Below are 21849 nucleotides of genomic sequence, written 5' to 3'. Positions count from 1 at the left end.
CGCCCCGCACCACTTGCTGCCACATAGCCCCACCCCTCAACATCCTGAGGTTCCGCCCCTTCATTTACCTGTTCCAATCAATCAACAGCCAAGCCCCGCCCTCTTGCTCCGCCTTCATCCAGCTATAACCCCACCTCCTCTCGATTCAGCTTATGTGATCATTCCCGCTGCGTCCTCGTCATTCGCGCCGAGCCCCGCCCTTTCTGTCAGTCACTGCATGACCCCGCCCACGTCAGTCCTGGAGCTCCGCCCTGCGTCCAGCCGCCATGTCAGTGACGCACGCTCATTACGCAGCGCGCTCTCTGTGCCAGTGACGTGGCCGCCGCGATCCGCCATCTTGTGCCGGAGAAACCAACGCCTCGTAGCGCCAAGGCGACCGGCACGGACTGTCCCACACAGGTGAGCTGGAGGGGAGGCCGCGGCTGTGCTGGAGCTGCGGGTCAGGGGGGGGGAGGCCGGGAGGCCGGGAGGCCGGGACTGTACCACGCAGCAGCGCCGGGGGGAGGCCGGGACTGTGCCGGAGGAGAGAGGCGGATTGGGGAGGGCCGGTGTGTCATCCTCACAGGAGAGGGAGGCTGTGGCAGGTCCACAGAGGGGAGCTTGGGGGGAGGGAGGCTGGGACTGATTCTCTGAGGGGAGTCTGGGGTAGGTCCACAGAGGGGTCAGTATGGGGGGGAGCCTGGGACTGGTCCACTGAGATGAGTCTGGGGTTGGTCCACAGAGGGGCAGCATGGGGGTAGCCTGGGACTGGTCCACTGAGTTGAGGGGAGCCTGGGGTTGGTCCACAGAGGGGTGAGCATGGGGGGAGCCTGGGACTGGTCCACTGAGATGAGGGGAGCCTGGGGTAGGTCCACAGAGGGGCAGCATGATGGGAGCCTGGGACTGGTCCACTGAGATAAGGGGAGCCTGGGGTAGGTCCAGAGAGGGGCAGCATGGGGGGAGCCTGGGACTGGTCCACTGAGATGAGGGGAGCCTGGGGTAGGTCCAGAGAGGGGCAGCATGAGGGGAGCCTGGGGTAGGTCCAGAGAGGGGCAGCATGAGGGGAGCCTGGGGTAGGTCCAGAGAGGGGCAGCATGAGGGGAGCCTGGGGTAGGTCCACAGAGGGGCAGCATGGATGGAACCTGGGACTGGTCCACTGAGATGAGGGGAGCCTGGGGTTTGTCCACAGAGGGGTCAGCATAGGGGGAGCCTGGGACTGGTCCACTGAGATGAGGGGAGTCTGGGGTTGGTCCACAGAGGGGCAGCATGGGGGGAGCCTGGGACTGGTCCACTGAGTTGAGGGGAGCGTGGGGTAGGTCCACAGAGGGGCAGCATGAGGGGAGCCTGGTGTAGGTCCACAGAGGGGCAGCATGGGGGGAGCCTGGGACTGGTCCACTGAGATGAGGGGAGCCTGGGGTACGTCCACAGAGGGGCAGCATGAGGGGAGCCTGGGGTAGGTCCACAGAGGGGCAGCATGGGGGGAGCCTGGGACTGATCCACTGAGATGAGGGGAGCCTGGGGTTTGTCCACAAAGGGGTCAGCATGGGGGGAGCCTGGGACTGGTCCACTGAGGGGAGCCTGGGGTTAGTCCACAGAGGGGTCAGCATGGGGGGAGCCTGGGACTGGTCCACTGAGATGAGAGTCTGGGGCAGATCCACAGAGAGGTCAGCGTGGGGGGGCTGGGACTGATCCTGTTAGGGGAGCCTGGGGTAGGTCCACAGGGGGGTCAGCATGGGGGGGGGGGGCTGGGACTGCCCCACAGAGGTGAGCCTAAGGGGGGCCAGGTCTTGCCCACAGAGGGGTGGCTGGGGAGGCGCGCCTGAGACTTGTCCCTTGATGTTACTGTGTCACATAGGTAGGGTGATTGCCATGCTGGAACTGTCACAGAGGTGACTTGGGGATAAGCTGGGTGTGTTGTACTGGTTAGGTGTGGAGTGGTTGGCATGCATGGTTTAGTATTCTGCACAGAGATTGGTTCCTGCTGTAGATTATCTTTTGGAGATTTTTGGGAGGTGGGTACCAGTTCTGGCACATGAAGTAGAGAAGTGGCTACAGTGTTCTCCCCAGGCTCTTTTAGCCGGGTGCTCCACCCGGCTAGATTTGGTGACCACCCGGCTGTCATCGGCTCACCTTCTCACCTCCTCCTATGCTATAAGCACAGTTGCCCTGCATTTTCAACTTGCCCCACCCGGCTACTTTTTCATGCCACCCGGCTACTATTTCATGCCACCCGGCTGGAAAAAAATTCTGGGGAGAACACTGGGCTAAATGGAGGTCAGAGATCACAGTGGGGGAAGCAGATGGATAAGAAGCAGGAAATTGTGGGAATGGGTGGGAGGAACCTGAAGAAAGTTTAGAGGAGAGGGCAAGAGATGCATTTAAAGACCAGGGTACATGAATTAAAGGGACTCCGAGCGCCTCTCATGGGTATGCCTTTAAGACCCGGACCAGTACTTAAAGATGCATACCTTGTGATCTCCTCTTTCATTTGATGCCTGAATTGCCGTTCTACACCAAATAGTGTTTGTTCGATTTCAATCTAAAAATTGCGGCTGCCATCTTGGCTATTTTATAACTTTTGGGTCACCGCTGTATTCTCTGTTAGAGAAGTGCATCACTGAATGAAGCAGGAGGAGGAAGTGACACGCATGGCCATTGCAAGAGGCTCTTCCAGAGGGGTCATAGCACGACTGTTGGAAGTCGTCTGACTTAAAGGCATGCCCAAGAGAGGTGCTCGGAGTCCCTTTAAGAGAAGTAGAGTATTGCACCATGTTAGCCATAAGTAAAAGCAAGAAGTTTGAATCAGAATGATACAATTTAATTGGCCAACTTCAAAGAATAAGAGTAAGCAAGCCTTCGGCTGTGCAGCCTTCGTCAGACTCAATCCTGTTTTCAGGTCCACTTAAATATTTTCAGGTATTTAACCACCTTAGCTGTATGGACGAGCTCAGCTCGTCCATTACCGCCAGAGGGTGCCGCTCAGGCCCTGCTGGGCCGATTTTCATGAAATAAAGAGCAGCACACGCAGCCGGCACTTTGCCAGCCGCGTGTGCTGCCCGATCGCCGCCGCTCTGCGGCGATCCGCCGCGAGCAGCGGCGAAAGAGGGTCCCCCCAGCCACCTGAGCCCTGCGCAGCCGGAACAAATAGTTCCGGCCAGCGCTAAGGGCTGGATCGGAGGCGGCTGACGTCAAGACGCCGGCTGACGTCCATGACGTCACTCCGCTCGTCGCCATGGCGACAGGAGAAGCCAAACACGGAAGGCTGCTCATTGCGGCCTTCCGTGTTAGTTTTGGCCGCCGGAGGCGATCAGAAGAACGCCTCCGTAGCGCCATCTAGTGGGCTTTCATGCAGCCAACTTTCAGTTGGCTGCATGAAATAGTTTTTTTTTTATTTAAAAAAAACCCTCATGCAGCCGCCCTGGCGATCTTAATAGAACGCCAGGGTGGTTAAAGGACACCCAAGGAGAAAATAAACAAATGAAATAAACAATTGTATCTATATTACTTCTCCTAAAAATGACTTTTTGATATTCCAGTTTTATTTAGTTTAAATTTAAGTTTTAAATATTTTGTTTTTGCTCAATGACACATTCATTGAAGTATGCCAGAGCTAAAATCTATGAACTATTGACACTTTTTATCTCATTCCTGCTCTCAAGCCATTTTCTGCTAGGAAAGGGTTTTGTAGTTGGAATTTCTTATCAGTGAGGGTCACACTGTAGTCACTTGTCTGAGTCAGCCACTCAAATACCTGATATTTAACTCTTTCAGGCAGAGAAAGAAAAAAGGAACACAGCATAGCTATTTGTGTGCTGAGCACTGTACATACCCATGTCTATCTCATCGTGTCACAGGTCACCTCGGGTATCTTAAGAATAGACTGCAAATTTCCATAGGAGTCTGTAGTTCATGAACTAGGACAGCAAGGCAATGTGCAAATATGGCAGCCTCCATATCCATCCCAGTTCAGGTGTCCTTTTAACCTCCTTGGTGGTATAATTTATTTCCAGATGTTGGCTAAAAGCAGTGCAGTTTTTATCAAGCTTTTAGACCCTAAGGCTGCTTCCACACAGGGACGTTACAGGCGCACATTAGTGCGCCTGTAACGCTCCCCCAACGCACAGCAATGTAACACAAGTGGGCTGTTCACACAGCCCACGTTGCGTTACATGTAACGCTGCACGTTGTCGGGAAAGTGCAGCATGCTACGGCCTTAGAGCGGCTATAGCCGTGTTGGACTGTTTGCACATTCGCAGTGGGGGGCGGGGAGAGCCAGCTACAGTAGCCGCGCACATGGCTACTTAATATTCACTGCACTGGCGGCCGCTGATTGGCCGGCGGGACCACGTGATGCGGAGTGTCTCGCTCCGTATCACGTGGTCCCGCCGGCCAATCAGCGCCACTTTGGGAAACCTTATAGGGATAGAGCCGCCTAACACGGCTCACTCTACCGTCCTCTCTTGCAGCACCATACGATGCGTTGGGTGCACGTTATGCGACCTTAAAGGGAAGGTTCAGGGAGGGTGGCTAAAAAATAAAAATCAATTTCCACTTACCTGGGGCTTCCTCCAGCCCGTGGCAGGCAGGAGGTGCCCTCGCCGCCGCTCCCGGTGGCCGACCGGACCTGGCCAGGTCGGGCTCTTCTGCGTTCCAAGGCCCGGCACTTCTGCGTCCCACGCCGGCGCGGTGACGTCATCGGACGTCCGCCTGGCTGTACTGCGCAGTATGACGATGACATCAGCGCGCCGGCGTGGGACGCAGAAGTGCCGGGCCTTGGAGCGCAGAAGAGCCCGACCTGGCAACCGGCCTGGCCAGGTCAGGTCGGCCACCGGGAGCCTGCGGAGCGGCGGCGAGGGCACCTCCTGCCTGCCACAGGCTGGAGGAAGCCCCAGGTAAGTGGAAATTGATTTTTATTTTTTAGCCACCCTCCCTGAACCTTCCCTTTAACGTGGCACCTAATGCAACGTCTTGGTCTGCAAGTAGCCTAAAAATCATACTGCTAGATAGATCTGTGGCAGCCCTGCGCATTACACACCTTTCATGGATCCAGCTCGGGGTTACCGCTCTAAGCTATAGATTTCTGGCCTGGGCCTGACTCCTAAGCTTTGGCAGGGATGAAATGCCTTTTATGTTACATACTTTCAATTGACCGACAAGATTGTTATATGGAAATTAGAGGAGTCGGAGGAATGATAAATTGAACAGTAGGAGTTGTAGTCGGGGGATTTTTGTACGGACTCCACAGTGCTGGCAGATGAGTGCGCTTGATGGTCGTGACACCATCAACTTCATGATTTATTAGTTGCTGGATCTAACATCAACTGCTTGGACAGGGAGTGTGACCTCCTAGCCACGTGGCATTGTTCTGAATATCCACCTAGTGACATTGACGCTAGTTAGTGTAAGTTAGTTTATTCCTGTTGAGCCTTGTACACTTTGACAATATACTCTGTACAGCGCTGCGGAAGATGTTGGTTCTGCTATATAAAGACTAATGTCACCCCTATTATTGCTCAATTATTAATGCTGCTTTATGGGGGGAAAAAGACTGCAGCAGCGATCATAGCCCACCAACAGAAAGCTCTGTTGGTGGGCAGACTCATTTAGTTGCTAAGTTGTATGGTTGTGCAGCACACTTATAGCTGCAGTGTGCTGAATTGTAAAAATACCTTGTCACTAGGGGGGTGAAAGCCAGTTTGCTTGACTCTTATTTGGTACACACAAAGGAAGTTGCAGGGCATGCTGGGTTGTCCTTCTTTTGTATTTTTTTTTTTGCTTCTCTTCTTTCCCCTCAGACTTGCTGTATTTTTTTGGACTATAAGACTCAATTTTTCTCACCCAAAAGTTGGGGGGGGGGGGGGGAAGAGTCACTGCATGTTATTGTCCAAATGCAGGGAGTTCCTGACTTGTGTATGCCTGCCAATACAAACCGCCGACCTGCCGCAATGTCGGGTACTCCCTGTACTGTGCCCCTGCAGAGGAGGACACAGTGATACAAATGGAGGACACAAGGGGGCATAGAGGAGGACACGAGAGAAGTGGACACAGGGGTGACAGGGGGACACAAGAGGTACAAGGGGGCATGAGGTACAAAGGGGGCATAATCCACAAGATGTCCCTTCACCAGGTCTAGTATGCGTCTTATGGTCAGGAGCGTCTTATAGTCCAAAAAAATGCGGTAACTAATGTAGCCTGATTAGCTGAAGCCTCCTTCCCTCCTGTTTTCTCCTCCCACACCTCTTTTCCTCTCTGATTGGCCAGTATTTCTCATGCTGAGACAATGCACTTTCCATAGTGGAGGGCGGGCAAATCAGGCAGAGGAGAGTAAGGGAGGAAATGACATCAGAATTGGCTTCAAAATAGCCACAGTTAAAAAGAGAAATACTTTCTTTGTTTTGTTTTTTTCTGAGATAGTGTTGCTGACAGCTCCTCTTTAAAACTCTACAAGCATAACGGTCTTAAGAATTCCTCTCCGTCCCTCATCCACTAACCCATGATTTGGACATGGCACCCGAATAGGGATTCAGGAGTTTGCTGCGGGAAATGGCGGCATGCCATCCGGAATCGCCGGCAAGCCATTGCCCAAACAGGCAACGTTTTACCTGCCTGCAGGGAAGCAATACAAATTGGAGACACAAAAGGCAATAGCGCACTGGCAAACAAACGAGCAGCACAGGTGTACTCAGGGCCAGTCCTCAAGCCCCTAAAGTGGATAAATGGTACAACAACTGGAGCACCCGGCGCTCAAACTTAGTACCACAATACAAATCTTGCAAGAGAGTCTCTTCTCAAACGAACATGGACAACGACCATAAAGTTCTTTCCATATGGAAACAATTGGCAGTTCCTTAGTGTATCTGAGTGGCACGGTACCTCTCTGGAGTATGATGGTAATATACCCCAGTTGTAGAAGCCCCTCCTGGCCACAATCCGATCAGTCCCAGGGTTTGGGGAAATCCCTCGGATGCAGCGCGGATCAAGGCTCGCGCGGGGACAGTAAGTGCGTCTTCCTCTATGTCCGTCGGATATGACGTCCTCCGCTGCGTTCCAATTGCTACCCAGGCTAGTGTCAGCTATTTCCTGAGTACGGAAACACAGAGGGGACAACCTAATTGTGCAGACTGCGCCCAAAGTTGGCTAACTGCGCAAATGAATACACTTACGGACAGTTTCTTGGTTTATTGCATGTAAAAAATGTGTATCATGTATTACATGCAATAAACCATTTTTACATGCAATAAACCAAGGAACTGTCCGTAAGGCGCACTTACTGTCCCCGCGCGAGCCTTGATCCGCGCTGCATCCGAGGGATTTCCCCAAACCCTGGGACTGATCGGATTGTGGCCAGGAGGGGCTTCTACAACTGGGGTATATTACCATCATACTCCAGAGAGGTACCGTGCCACTCAGATACACTAAGGAACTGGCAATTGTTTCCATATGGAAAGAACTTTATGGTCGTTGTCCATGTTGGTTTGAGAAGAGACTCTCTTGCAAGATTTGTATTGTGGTACTAAGTTTGAGCGCCAGGTGCTCCAGTTGTTGTACTATTTACAAGCAATACAAATTAGCCACAGATCTGCATCAGTCTCTCAATATGGGAGCACAGACTGCCCTAAAATCCTGACAGTCCTTGATGATTCCCCCCCCCCCCCCCCCTTCTCTAAACCTAAAAGCCTTTTATTTTAGCCTTTATTTCCCTCCAGCAGGGGTCACTTAGTAGTAGGCTGTGTATTTCCTCATAGCGCTATTGAGACAGGTGAGCAGGTAGAGGTGGATGTGATAGGACAGGGAGGTGCTCTTTACTCCAGGATTTCCTGTGTACTGGTTGGTGCTTCAGTCCTATAAGCGTCCCCTCCCCCTCTGCCTATCAGGATTGGGACATGTTTCAGCATGAAGATGAATACAGCTGGCCTGATTTCTGTGAATTGCTGACACTGGTGCTCACAATGTCCTGTTTGTCTCTGAGCTTTGCAGTGAGAGGGTCTCCGGCTCACTCTCTGATCCTGAGTTGCCTGTAACTTGTCCTGGAGTTCAGAGTTTGAACAAAGGGCGCTCTTTCCTGTCCCTGCTCATTAGAGGGAGCTGTCAGCATTGTGTATGGTCCACGGCCAGTGCTGGGACTGCTGTCCATTATACACCGCTGTGAATAAGTAACTGGGTCACTCAGATGATGCATTACCCAGAGACATGCAGAGGTATTTCCTACAAATATGCTATAGGCAGAACTGACAGATTGCAGAAGATTGGTGGGCAAGCTGTCCGGATGAGGTCAACTGCGTGTTGTGATCGTCGGGCATCTAACAGACACTTGTGTTATTAAATAATGCAAATTGCCTGGCAGTCCTGCTGATCCTCTGCCTCTAATGCTGGGCATACACTGCTTGTTTTTGCTGCTCGATTCTCCCGTTCCATAGATTCTGCAGTAGATTCTCTCATCTTCCACTCGTTTTTCTTATTTTTTTTTTTCCATTCACTTCTATCAGAAATCGAGCAGCGAAAAGATCGAGCGGGGAGATCGGACATGTCGGAAATGATCTATCGAGTCATCTAAATGGCTCAAATGAACCGTGTATTCCCAGCGTATTACATTTAGCCATAGACCCTGAACTTGCATGCAGATGGGATGTTTCTGACAATCTCACAAGTGTGTGTGTGATTCAGACACTATTGCAGCCAAAGAGATCAACACGGCTGCCAGGCAACTGGGATTGTTTAAAAAGAGAGAACTATTGCAACCTGCATATCCCTCTCCCTTCAGTTCTTTAAAACCCCTTTAAAGTGAACCCGAGGTGATTTATATGGAGGCTGCCATATTTGTTTTCTTTTAAAGCGGTATCTTCACCATAAAAATCAAATTTTAACAGCAACAGGTCTGAGTGTATTAAGTGATAAAGATGCTAATCCTGCATTCAAAACTTTCAAAACGTTTTCTGCTGTTATGATTTGGAGTTATCATATACCTTAGGAGCACTGGCTCTTTAGTAGTCGGTGCCAAAGAATTGCATGCTGGGGGTTCTTTTTATCTATAATCTATTCCTCCTCTTCCCTTTATTTCCCTGCCAGCTGCTTATCTGAAACCTAATCCCCTAATCACTTATGTTTACAAGCAAGGCTGAGGTGACTCAGGGATTGGAGGAGACAAGAAAAAAAAGTAAAGGGCAGAAATGACATCACGAGTTAGCCTTTACTGTGGGCAAAAGACATGGCCCCCACCAGGAACAGAATTTTAGTCATTTACTACATAACATTCACTGAAATCAAAATGTGGACAGTACAATACATGTTATGTAAGTAGATCAAGTATTTATCTACTTATATATGTGTTTTTTTTTTTTCCCCCCTGGAATAGTATGGCTGATCCTACTGCTTTAAGCAATACCAGTTGCCTAGCTGTCCTGCTGATCCAGTGCCTTTAATATTTTTAGCCATAGACCCTGAACAAGCATGCAGCAGATCAGGTGTTTCTGACATTGTCAGATGACCAGATTAGCTTTCTGGTGTGGTTCAGACACTACTGCAGCCAAATAGATAAACAGGGCTGCCAGGCAACTGTTATTGCTTAAAAGGAAACCAATATGGCAGCCTCCATATTCCTTTCGCTTCAGTTGTGCTTTTAAAGGTTCTCCTTTTTCGATGAACAGAGCTGCGTCTCAGAAATCCTGAAATCATCAAATGGTGAACAAGATATAGAAATTGTCCGCAACCATTGCCGTGTGAGCCTTTCGCAGACCAAATTGGGGACAGCTGTATTTGAGTGGCAAACCATTACACTGTTAGGCTAGGTTCACGTTCAAAATCTACTTCCTCTGACACAGGAAGTCACATGACTTACAGCCAATCCTTTTTTCCCTTCCCTAGGTTTTCCTTTGCCATTCCTGACACTTCCACATTTCCATCATGGGGAATATGTTCGCCAACCTCTTCAAGGGCCTATTTGGCAAGAAGGAGATGCGTATCCTGATGGTGGGGCTGGACGCTGCGGGTAAAACCACTATTCTATACAAGCTGAAGCTAGGAGAAATCGTGACAACTATCCCCACAATAGGTGAGAGCGCCACCTAGCTGCGCATATGCTGCTTCCTCAGTGCTGTGCCTGTTTATAACGCCAGTGTTTGTCCTCCGCAGGTTTTAATGTTGAGACAGTAGAATATAAGAACATCAGTTTCACGGTGTGGGACGTGGGTGGTCAGGATAAGATCCGGCCCCTGTGGCGTCACTACTTCCAGAACACACAAGGTAAGCGGCACCAAAGAGTTTACATTGCGCCTGCAGGTCTGTAAACTGTTATAATTGTTTATGAGCAGAGATAATGCTGTCCTCCCTCAGAGGTGAGTTTGTAAGCTGCACCATGGCGTCTTTTGTAGCTCAACCAATAAGGGCCGGTTTCCACTGGCATTTATAGTGATGCAAATACACACCAGAAACTCTTAGCTGTGTCATGCACAGGATTCTGGTGCGTGCTGCAAGAATCTGCAGCATGCCGTCCTGAAACTCATCGCAGTGCGATAATAGATGCTTATTTATGAACTTCCTTTGCTCATGAAATCAATTAGATATGTTAAATTTGGAGTTGGTGACTGTAAATTAAGTTACACAGTAGTGCTATGCTCTACATATGCACTCCCTGCAGAGCTGTGGTAAACCCACTGAGAATATTGTGCACATTTATCGCACCTGTAAACCTGGTTCAGACTGTGCATGAAGAATGTGTAATAGAGGAAGAATCCACTCATTCTCCTGCAGAGTACCTGCACATCACTCTTACATGCACCCACACTTACATTGCCTAGGGCCTGATGGATGTTTTTGTTCTTGTCTGTACTCATAGGAAGGACTATTTTTGATTTCTAATTAAAGTGGATCTGAGATAAATTTTTACTCATTGTGTTCCTTTCATATAGTTTATAGGGCATTCTTCAAGCCAAATACTTTTTTTGTTTTAATACTCTATTTCCCTATAAACTAAACAAGCCTCGCCCACAGCTTCTCCAGAGTGCCTAGGCACTCTGAGTATGTAGCAAGGGCTTATGGGAGCTCAGTCTGGGCAGGAGGAGGTGGTAGTTACTAGCCATTGATTCCATAGACTTTCATTTTAGCTTTCACATATAACGCAGCCTTTTTGTGCGTTGCGTTACACTGCACCCAGGCGCAGTTTTTCGGCCAACGCTAGCTTTATGCGTTACAATGTTAGTCAATGTAAAACGCACACTATGCACGTTTTTAATCCGTTAACGCAGGCAATCAGTCCCAGAATGCAACAGAGGAACAATGTAGAAAGTTGAAAACTAAAAGAAAAAAAAATTACCTGCGTTTTCCTATGTCCTGTAACGCATTGAAAACGGATTAAAACGCACACTCACTGCAGTGCACTGCAGTGCAAAACGCATTAAAACGCATACAACAAAACGTATGCTTTGAGCGTTCTCCAACGCAAGCTCTGATGTGAAAGAGCCCTAAACAATTTGTGTTAATGTTCCTGCACCAGCGGGAATGCGTAAAAATGGACGTAATGCGCAGGGCTGTGGAGTCGGTACAAAAATCTTCCGACTCCTCCTCAGTTTATGAAACTTCCGACTCCAGGTACCCAAAACTACTCCGACTCCACAGCCCTGCAAAATGGCTCCGACTCCTTAGTCTAATACTTAACAGTGCTGTGGATTTTGTACAAAAATCAGCCAACTACCGACTCCTCAGTTTATGAAATCAACGACTCAAAATTGCCCCGACTCCAACTCTGACTCCACAGCCCTGGTAATGCGGCCCACCAACCCTGAGGTCGTCAAAAACGAAACTAGCGGGGGACTGGAGCAGCAGTGAGTGACTGCGAGGGCACAGGATGGCTGCATGGGGCTGGTAGAAGCAGCACTAGCTGGTGGCGGGGGACTGGAGCAGCAGTGAGTGACTACGAGGGCACAGGATGGCTGCAGGGGGCTGTTAGAAGCAGCACTAGCTGGTGGCGGGGGACTGGAGCAGCAGTGAGTGACTACGAGGGCACAGGATGGCTGCAGGGGGCTGGTAGAAGCAGCACTAGCTGGTGGTGGGGGACTGGAGCAGCAGTGAGTGACTACGAGGGCACAGGATGGCTGCATGGGGCTGGTAGAAGCAGCACTAGCTGGTGGTGAGGGACTGGAGCAGCAGTGAGTGACTGCGAGGGCACAGGATGGCTGCATGGGGCTGGTAGAAGCAGCACTAGCTGGTGGCGGGGGACTGGAGCAGCAGTGAGTGGCTGCGAGGGCACAGGATGGCTGCATGGGGCTGGTAGAAGCAGCACTAGCTGGTGGCGGGGGACTGGAGCAGCAGTGAGTGACTGCGAGGGCACAGGGTGGCTGCAGGGGGCTGGTAGAAGTAGAACTAGCTGGTGGCGGGGGACTGGAGCAGCAGTGAGTGACTGCAAGGGCACAGGATGGCTGCATGGGGCTGGTAGAAGCAGCACTAGCTGGTGGTGGGGGACTGGAGGAGCAGTGAGTGACTGCGAGGGCACAGGATGGCTGCAGGGGGCTGGTAGAAGCAGAACTAGCTGGTGGCGGGGGACTGGAGCAGCAGTGAGTGACTACGAGGGCACAGGATGGCTGCAGGGGGCTGGTAGAAGCAGAACTAGCTGGTGGCGGGGGACTGGAGCAGCAGTGAGTGACTGCGAGGGCACAGGATGGCTGCATGGGGCTGGTAGAAGCAGCACTAGCTGGTGGTGGGGGACTGGAGCAGCAGTGAGTGACTGCGAGGGCACAGGATGGCTGCATGGGGCTGGTAGAAGCCCCAGGTAAGTAAAAACTCCTTTTTTTTTTTTTTTCTCCCTTGACAATTCCTTTAATAATATCCACAGGAACCCCATATCAGCTGTGTTCCAGTGCATAGACTCTGGTTTAAATCTGGCTCTAGGGAATAAAATGTTTTAGTATAGGAAGGGTTTACAACCCCGCATGCTATTACTGCCCCCTATTGGGGAGGGTTTGCCTCCTTTTCTTGTCCTGCGGCGTTTCATGTCTAATGTAGACGGTGGTGCTTTGCAGCATAGGTAGGGAGTACAGCAAATAAGGCTCCATTGGCACTAACAGGAAAAAGAGTTTCTGCATCAGAGAAAGGGTCATGCTCGCGGGTCATAGGTTATTTATAGAGTCCGTTTACACTGCAGTCTGCAGAAGATTCGTTTTTGATATGTTGTGGTAAACAGAACGTTAATTTGGAACCTACACCATTTTTTTCTGGATCGCAGAGTATGCGGGTGACAGATGGAATCAATGCAAGCCGCTTGTCGTCGCGTACCTTCCTGCTATACTCACCTGTGTCCGATGATCTCGGGTCTTCCACGGCTGCTGCTGTCATCATAGCTCAGCTCCACTGCAGGGAACACTGGCTGGTGTATAGATCAGAGTCCTCGCAGAAGCCTGGTCCCCTTGATTTACAAAAAGATTATACTGCCTAGCAACAGGGAGGATTCTCATTGGTTCACTGAGTGGAGGACCAGTAATGGTGTGTACACACTTGAATGGTTAATGAAAGATCACAGACCAATGTTACCCCCTTCCATGTAGTATGAGAGCCATACCTACACAGTCTATTCTATGGAGCTGAACTCCCCATCAGACAGAAATCTTTGCAAGATGCTGCACACACAGATGCTGTACAGACACAACAGATCAGTATCTGCAAAAGATCTGTTCCTGCAAAATGCATTCATAGTCTATATCTGCAGATCCTCATACACACCTTGTTTAACAGACATTCATCTGCAGATCAGATCCACCAGGATGGATCTGCAGATGAATGTCTGTTAAACAAGGTGTGTATGAGATCTGCAGATCTCATAGACTATGAATGCATTTTGCAGGAACAGATCTTTTGCAGATACTGATCTGTTGAATGTCTACAGCATCTTTGTGTGCAGCATCTTGCAAAGATTTCTGTCTGATGGGGAGTGCAGCTCCATAGAATAGACTGTGTAGGTATGGCTCTCATACTACATGGAAGGGGGTAAAATTGGTCTAATGCTGGGTACACAAGTTGCTATTTCCTGCGGGATTGGTTCGATCGATTTGATTATTTCCAACATGTTCAATTGGGTTTCGATGGATACAGCCGTCGATTTTGCATACTTAATATGCAAAATCGACGGCTCTATCCATCGAAACCCGATCGAACATGTTGGAAATCGAATCTATCCCGTGGATCGCGCTGGAAATCGCAACGTGTGTACTCAGCATTAGATCTTTCATTAATCCTTTCAAGTGTGTACACACCATTAGACTCCTGTGTTGCTAGGCAGGATTCTCATTGCAATACAATGGGATACTGCTTCTGCCAGGACTCTGTTCTATATAGAAGCATATGTGTCCTGTGCAGTGGAATTGAGTAACAGTGGCAGCAGAGGTGTGGGACACTAACGGCGTCAGCAGAAAAGATGCACAGCGGTTAGTAGCGGAAAAGGGACACTGTATGCTTAATCGGCTCTGGATCCACTGTGAACTCAGTCATGCATCCAGTGTAGTTTGAACCCAGCCTAATACTGGGAATACACGGTTCGTTTTTGAGCTGATAAGATGGTTCGATGGCTAATTTCCGACATGTCCGATCTCCATTTCGATTCTTTTGCCGCTCGATTTCTGATAGAAGTGAATGGAAAAAGATAAGAAAAACAAGCGGAAGAGAATCTACTGCAGAATCGAACGGCAAAAGTGATCGAGAGGAGAAACGCACGGCAGAAATGAACCGTGTATTCCCAGCATTAAAGAGACTCCGTAACAAAAATTGCATCCTGTTTTTTATCATCCTACAAGTTCCAAAAGCTATTCTAATGTGTTCTGGCTTACTGCAGCACTTTGTACTATCACAGTCTCTGTAATAAATCCATGTATCTTTCCCTTGTCAGACTTGTCAGCCTGTGTCTGGAAGGCTGCCAAGTTTTTCAGTGTTGTGGTTCTGCTATGCACTCCCCCCTCAGGGGGGAAAGAAACACACAAATGATCTCTTGAGATTCAAAAGGAAGGCTGTATACAGCCTGCTTGAGTATGGATGTATTTTCTATGTGTGGACATGCTGTACATCAGCCTACTTCCTGTTTTGGTGGCCATTTTGTTTGTTTATAAACAAACTTTTTAAAACTGTTTTTAACCACTTTTAATGCGGCGGGGAGCGGCGAAATTGTGACAGAGGGTAATAGGAGATGTCCCCTAACGCACTGGTATGTTTACTTTTGTGCGATTTTTAACAATACAGAGTCTCTTTAAAGTCTGTAACGATAAACCTCCCCTGGGAGGTACTCGCCTGGGGTGAGGGAAGTCTCCGGATCCTATTGAGGCTTCCCCTGTCCTCCTCTGTCCTGCGGCGGCTAAAATACTCCCGGAGCGGCGGCGATGTAAATATTTACCTCCCTGGCTCCAGCGCAGGCGCAGTATCCGCTCTTCCCACGGAGATAGGTGGAAATAGCCGATCTCCGTCAGGCCGCTCTACTGCGCAGGTGCAAGTCTCCTGCTCCTGTGCAGTATAGCGGACCCGACGGAGATCGGCTATTTCCACCTATCTCCGTCAGAAGAGCCACAACGGCGCCCCCACTGGAGCCTGGAAAGGTAAATATTGAACAGGCTGTCGGGTCGCTGTTCGGAGGGCTGCAGCGAGACCGCCATGGGACCGAGGAGGACGGGGGAAGCCTCATTAGGATCCGGAAGCTTCCCCCGCCCGAGGTGAGTACCCCCCCAGGGGAGTGTTTTTTTTTTTGTTTTTTTTTTACAGTGTCTCTTTAAACTTGATGGGACCGTTTCTGTCTCTTTGCCCCCCTCAAACCCTGCAATACACGTAACTGATGTGCTCTGTGGTTGCTAAAGTTTTGGCTAGTGCAACTTCTACATGTTGGAAACCCGATTGGTAAGGCATCTCCACCAAAACCTACAGTTGCTGCTGTGAGGTCACAAGAAGGAAATGTCAGATCTGATCTCATGGATGCACTGAAGGCCATATTTCACATTCCTAATACATGTTCTTGCAGATCTTTACAAGTGAGGCGTGCGCGGGAAACTCAGCGTCACTCAAATACTGCCTAATCTTTGATAAGGATTGTAAAAAAAAAAAAAAACATTAGACCAGTGACGCTGTATATGTAAGCATATTTATTACAGACCAATGAAGACCAATCAAACCTGCAGTGACTTCAATTGTTTAACCGGCATTTCAGAATTTGTATTAATTTTTATTTCCCCTCTCCTGATGTGACCATGAACTCTATTGTACGCGTTTGTTGCGCAGGTTTAATCTTTGTGGTGGACAGCAACGATCGGGAACGAGTGAATGAGGCGCGGGAAGAGCTGATGAGGATGCTGGCTGAGGACGAGCTCAGGGATGCTGTGTTGTTGGTGTTTGCTAACAAACAGGTGAGTGGATCCGTTCCTCAAGCATACAGTGCTGGTGGGGGGGGGGGGTAAAAAGCGCAGGCTAGTCCTTGGGGGAGGGGGGGGATACAGAGCATGTTTGTTGTGGGGGGGGGGGTTACAGCGCTGGCTACTCCTCGGGACAAAGTGCTTGTGTGTCCTGAGGGGGGTTCATCGCCAGCTAGTCCTCGGGAGATACAGCGATTGCATGTCCTGGGGGGGAGGGGTACAGTGGTTGGGTGTCCTTGGGAGGCAGGGTACAGCGCTGGCTAGTCCTCGGAGGAGATACAGTGCCTGTGTTGGGGAGGGGGGGCTGAATGTGTAAAGTCCACCTCATGGCAGGCAAGAATGAGCTTTGGATGAAATCTGAATGAGTTTCATTCGGATTTCGTCCAGATAATTAGTGCAGCTTACTGGGTGGGTGGGGGGGGGGGGTATAAACTTACCCAGAAGCAGTCTTCTTTAACCCATCTCATGCCGCGTTACAATTCAGTCACGTGACTACCACAGCTTCCTCTTTCTGGGTTGAAGGCGGAAGCATTGTAGTCACGTGACACGGCGGGGGACAGATTAAAGAAGACGGCTGCTGGGTAAGTTTAGCCCCACCCGCTAAGCTGCACAAATTATCGGGATGAAACTCATGTGGATTTCATCTGGCGCTCATCCCTGATTGCAGGTACACAAGCTGGAACGGCTGTGAATAGATTGTGCTGGGCCAAGTGCGCTGTTCGGGTTTGTTTGCTTTTGCAGACGTGGCAGTGAGATCCGTGCTTGTTCTGAGGCACATTGACATAAAAACCTTCCGCCTTTATCTGAGCTGAATGGTTCAGTACGAATGCATCTGGATCCAATTCAAATAAATAGAATCCGTTCCTGCGAGCAGATTGCAAGTATGGGCCCTGCATGACCTTTCAGAGTCGCCTGGACTAGGCCGATGCCAATGAAAGCCTATGAGGGACAGTGTCCTCTAGGCTGCTTGCCAAGTGTTCCACCAGGGCTGTGGAGTCGGAGCAAATTTGGGTACCCGGAGTCAGTCAGTGGTTTGATAAACTGAGGAGTCTGATGATTTTTGTACCGACTCCACAGCCCAGTGTTTCACCATTTTTTTTAATTTATTTTCACTGTCCTGTTCAGGTCCTCCTCCTCCGCTGCTGCTCTCCCAGCTCTGCAGAAGATCGTTGTACAGAGCCAAGCTCTGTCGAAGCATCAGGCTCCCATTGGATTGCAGTAGACCAATGAGCATCCTCCCTGGTATAAGGCGATTCTCATTGGTTTGTTGCAATTCAGTAGGGCGCCTCCGAGCTTCTGCTGGGGCTCGGATCTGTATACCGGCCTTTCCCTCGTGCACAGGACTGAAGAGGTGACGGAACATGAATGTGACTGGTATACAGAGCGGGTGGCGGTGCAGAACGGATGAAAAACTGATGCCCAATGTCACAAGCCGCTTTTTCAAGAGATTCAGGGGGAGCTCCTAAGGAACATCTCTTGAAAAAGCGGGTGGCACGCGTCAGTTGTGCCTGTGGCTTTTTCCGTGTTACTGTATGTGATTTCTTCAATAAAAATACACCAGCTTTTACCTCCCTCACTGTGATTTGCGTATCTATCGTCTCCTAATGTCATTATCTCAAGTTTATTTTCCCTTTAATGCTCTTGTTACTAGGAACTCACTGTCCTCCTGTTTTCTCTTCCAGGATCTGCCAAACGCCATGAATGCAGCTGAAATCACAGACAAGCTAGGACTGCACTCCCTCCGCCATAGAAACTGGTACATACAGGCCACCTGTGCCACTAGTGGGGATGGTCTCTATGAAGGACTGGACTGGCTGTCCAATCAGCTTCGAAACCAGAAATAAAAACAAAACATCATTTTTCTTTTTGTTTTTTTGTTTTCTTTTTTGACCCCGCCCCATTTCCTCTTCATGCCCTCCTATTCGCTTCTCTGTAACGTGGCAAACTGGTCTACTTTTGCGGTCTTGAGTGCTGGAACCAGTACTGATAAAGTTTTTTGTTTTTGTTTTTCTTCTTTTTCCCGCTGTATATCTTGCACCATGCTGCATGTGAGGCATTGAAGAGCCCCAGAGCAGTCAGGTGACTTATTTAATGTAAATAGTCTGTTTTCTTTGTTGGTTTTTTTTTTCTTGATGAGGCAGTTTCTGGTACTCCTATGCAATATTACTCTATATTTTTAACGTATCAGTCCACCATCCAGTACCGGGAGGGGGTTAAGCTCTTATTCTGAAATGGTGCGTTCCCGGCCGCGGACTCTTCAATTTACGCATGTTTGGGTTTTTTTTTTCACGGGAGAAAAAAAACGTATTTGCCGGTTTACCTCATGAGCTGACAGTTGTGCATTAGTATTTCTCTAGCGAGCAGCCATTGCAGCTTAGCCGAATGCTTCTAGATGCTCCTCCCTTGTACAGGGATAATAAGTAAACCGTCACCCAGAATAATCACTTATGATAGTCTCAGGAGAGAAGAAAAAAATGTATTATGAGACTTTACGTTTTGAAGGCGTGGTTAGGGAGAGATGTAGTATTTGGAAGCTTGAATTGTTATTCTTCAGAGGGTTAAACACCAAACTTTCTTTGCATGGTTAAATAAAATACAGGTCCTCCTCCCCCTTTTTTTTTTTTTTTTTTTTTTTTTTTTTTTTTTTTTTTTTGTTTCTTTCCGTTCGTGCTCGAATGACATTGTAGATAAACTATTGTACGATATTACAAACAGCAAAGAGCATATGTAAAGTGGGCCGTTATGTTACATCACACTGAAAAATGCAAAATACGTTTTTTTAGAATTTTTTTTTTTTTTTTTTTTTTCCCCCCTGTCAGGGTAGCTAGGATTCTGCAGGTCAGACTGATACAAGATGTCGTACTGTTAGGAGAATGAAGAGATTGCGGCGGCGTTGAGAAGCGTTCACTCTCCATCATCCGTTCTTAAACTGGCGAAAATCCTTCGATTGGCGCCTGCCTAGTATAGCCGGTAGCTGCTTCTTATCGGTTAAATGGACTTTAGAATTAGGCCAGCTGTACACCTTACCGTTAAGGCTGATCGACGAGTGTATTTTTGTTTTATCTGGTTCAGCTGCTGCTTGAAATCGTGACAATTGAGGCCCATTCACACTGGGGTGATCTGCGGTTGTTTTTCTGCAGATTCACGAATCCACATCGATCACTAGTGCTTTGAAAAGCGCTAGTGCAATTAAAAGTATATGGCAGTGATCACCGGCGATTTGCAGTAAACGCATGCAGCACTTTTACGTGATTTAATTGTTAAAGCAAATTGCGGTTGCTCAAAAATGTCCAGCGTTTTCTATCGGCGCCTTTGTCAGAAAATGTGTGTGATTGTCCCAAGTTGCATACAATTTGCATTATTATTGGGGTGTCCTCGTTATAGGCAGTCTTGCTGACACTTTAGTGATGAACGTATTGATCACGATTGTATAGGAAGGTCCTGGTGCAAACGTGGACTGGGCTGGTGTACCAAGGACAGTGTCCCTTGATGGGAGAGTGTGGATATCAGGTCGCTGTGTACGCATGTATAGGCCTTTTTGTACATGAATGGATGTTTGCCGTAAGCACCGCTCCCGCTCGCTGGTCTGAGCTGCACATATGTAGTAAGGTGGCATCGGTTTTAGGATATCGGCCGTATTTTACAGGCCACAGTGTTGCTGCTTCAACTAAATACCAATGTGTACATGGAAAGGTTTAATGAACAGCATGTTAGCTGATTTGGACGTTCTTCAGCAAGTCCTGTACCCGTAACCACCCCCGAAACAGCGTGTTTTACAGTCCTAGTCGTCCAGTTGATAGAAATGGATGCTTTTTGAATTTTATGTCCTTGGATCGTGGTGCTTCTAATGCCAGACCTGTAGAGGGCAGCATTGGGCCCCCGCATTGCATGCCTGGCACTTGATTAGTGGTAAGTTCTAATCACCAGCATCTCTAAAATCATCTGCTATTGATCATTTGATGCAATTTTGTGGGGGTACATGAGCTGCTTGAAACGGACCTCGCATGTACCACAAGGCTCTTAGCGAGTACCTCCGTACTTGCATTTTCCAATTGCATCCCTGGGGTCCCACAAGGTCCTGACTTCTGGCCCATCCCCTTCCTGTTGTGCACAACCCAGAGAGAGCATGTCACCTGGCAGTAACGGTCCTCTGATCGGGTTGTGGGCAGCGGGAAACAGGCTGAGCCCCAAGTTGCTTTAAGTGTGGCCAAGAACCCTGACAATTTTGTGATTGAGGCCCTCCCAGAATCCCTCACTGCGAACCTGACCTGTTTTTACAGCTCTGACCCACACACAGCTCTCCCCTCAGGCCTAGGAACCCCGCCCAGTGCAGTCATTCCATAGCAGAACGCAGACTCCTCCTCATTCCCCGCCCCACCCCCACCCCCCCAATCCTGTATGGAATCATTCCCTGTGTGGCGTGCCTCATGCTGCAAGATTCTGATTTGCCATTGATAACAAACTTTTTTTTTTTTTTATTATTTTATTGCTATTATCTCTGATCAACACTGAAACGCTGGAGCTGGGTGGAGCCAGTTCATTTAGTGATGTGGAATCTTATCGCTTTCAGTAAACCAATCGTAATCGACTGTTTTTGTAAACTTGTTTTCATTTGGACAAACAAGCACTGTAATTAAAGCTATTAGAATAAACTTCCATCTATTTCACCTGCCGACTCCTTCCTTCAGTGACTTGTCTTGTGCATTTGTGTTTATGGTAACCAGGGAAAAGGGGTGTGTGGCTCCCAGCTCTGCATGTATGACCTTTGGATCTGAATTGCTGAGGCTTCTGTGACTAATCACCACTGTAATTTGATCTGTCAGCTTACTGCCACAGCAGAGCAGCTAACTTGTAATCACAGGATGTTTACTTCTTGCTTTCATGGAGGCAGACACATACTGCAATAAATCTGCAGTGTCAACTTTGTATCAGCTGTAACAAATATTTTTCTCTAAAGGTTATTAAGTTATTATACTGTTTATCTGTTAGAGGAAGTTCTGAGTTCAAGTCTGCTTTAGAGACTCAGAAGGTAAAAAGGAGATTTTTAGATTGGCCTCAGTTTGTTTAGTATCAGTAGACCGGGAAGGACCTTTTTTTTGTGAGTCGAATCATGAGGAAGCAAGGTAAGGGCGGATATTACATCACAATTGGCTTCATAGGAGACAGACAAACATGGAACCTGCCATGAGCTGTCAGGAGCATCAATCTCTGCAAATACTATATAAAAATTCTGTGAAATCCAAACGTGGACAGTGACATGCATATGTAATGTAAGTACAGCCAATGTTTAGCTACTGATATATGTGTTTTTTTTTTTCTCTGAGACCCTATACCTAACAGCTCCTCTTTAAGCTATGGACCCTGAACAGGCATGCAGATCAGGTGCTTTGACTGAAGTCTTGACAAGACTAGCTACGTGCTTGGTTTGGGTGCGCGATTCAATCACTACTGCAGCCAAAGAGATCAGTAGGACTGCCAGGCAACTGGTATTGTTTAAAAGACA

General features: G+C 48.7%; 1 protein-coding gene across 1 annotated transcript; it reads left to right on the top strand.

Moving 5' to 3' along the window:
* The first annotated feature begins 242 nt into the window (after positions 1–242).
* On the top strand, positions 243–21013 carry ARF1 (ADP ribosylation factor 1). Its single transcript, XM_068235169.1, has 5 exons — positions 243–399; positions 9841–10027; positions 10108–10218; positions 16216–16340; positions 18029–21013. Exons 2-5 carry the CDS (start codon positions 9880–9882, stop codon positions 18188–18190), a joined length of 546 nt encoding a protein of 181 aa, XP_068091270.1. The 5' UTR covers positions 243–399; positions 9841–9879; the 3' UTR covers positions 18191–21013.
* The last annotated feature ends 836 nt before the right edge of the window (positions 21014–21849 follow it).

The sequence above is a fragment of the Hyperolius riggenbachi genome, chromosome 5 (assembly GCF_040937935.1).
Source record: "Hyperolius riggenbachi isolate aHypRig1 chromosome 5, aHypRig1.pri, whole genome shotgun sequence".
Classification (NCBI taxonomy): Eukaryota; Metazoa; Chordata; class Amphibia; order Anura; family Hyperoliidae; genus Hyperolius; species Hyperolius riggenbachi.
Note: the sequence above shows the minus strand (reverse complement) of the source record. Positions and strands in the feature narration are given on the sequence as shown.

Bases quoted from the DNA above. Each gene is read 5' to 3' on its own strand.
- ARF1 (XM_068235169.1), top strand. From the start codon at position 9,880: ATGGGGAATATGTTCGCCAACCTCTTCAAGGGCCTATTTGGCAAGAAG. The intron at 10,028-10,107 runs GTGAGAGCGCCA...TGTCCTCCGCAG, and splicing joins GACAACTATCCCCACAATAG to GTTTTAATGTTGAGACAGTA. The intron at 16,341-18,028 runs GTGAGTGGATCC...TTTCTCTTCCAG, and splicing joins TGGTGTTTGCTAACAAACAG to GATCTGCCAAACGCCATGAA.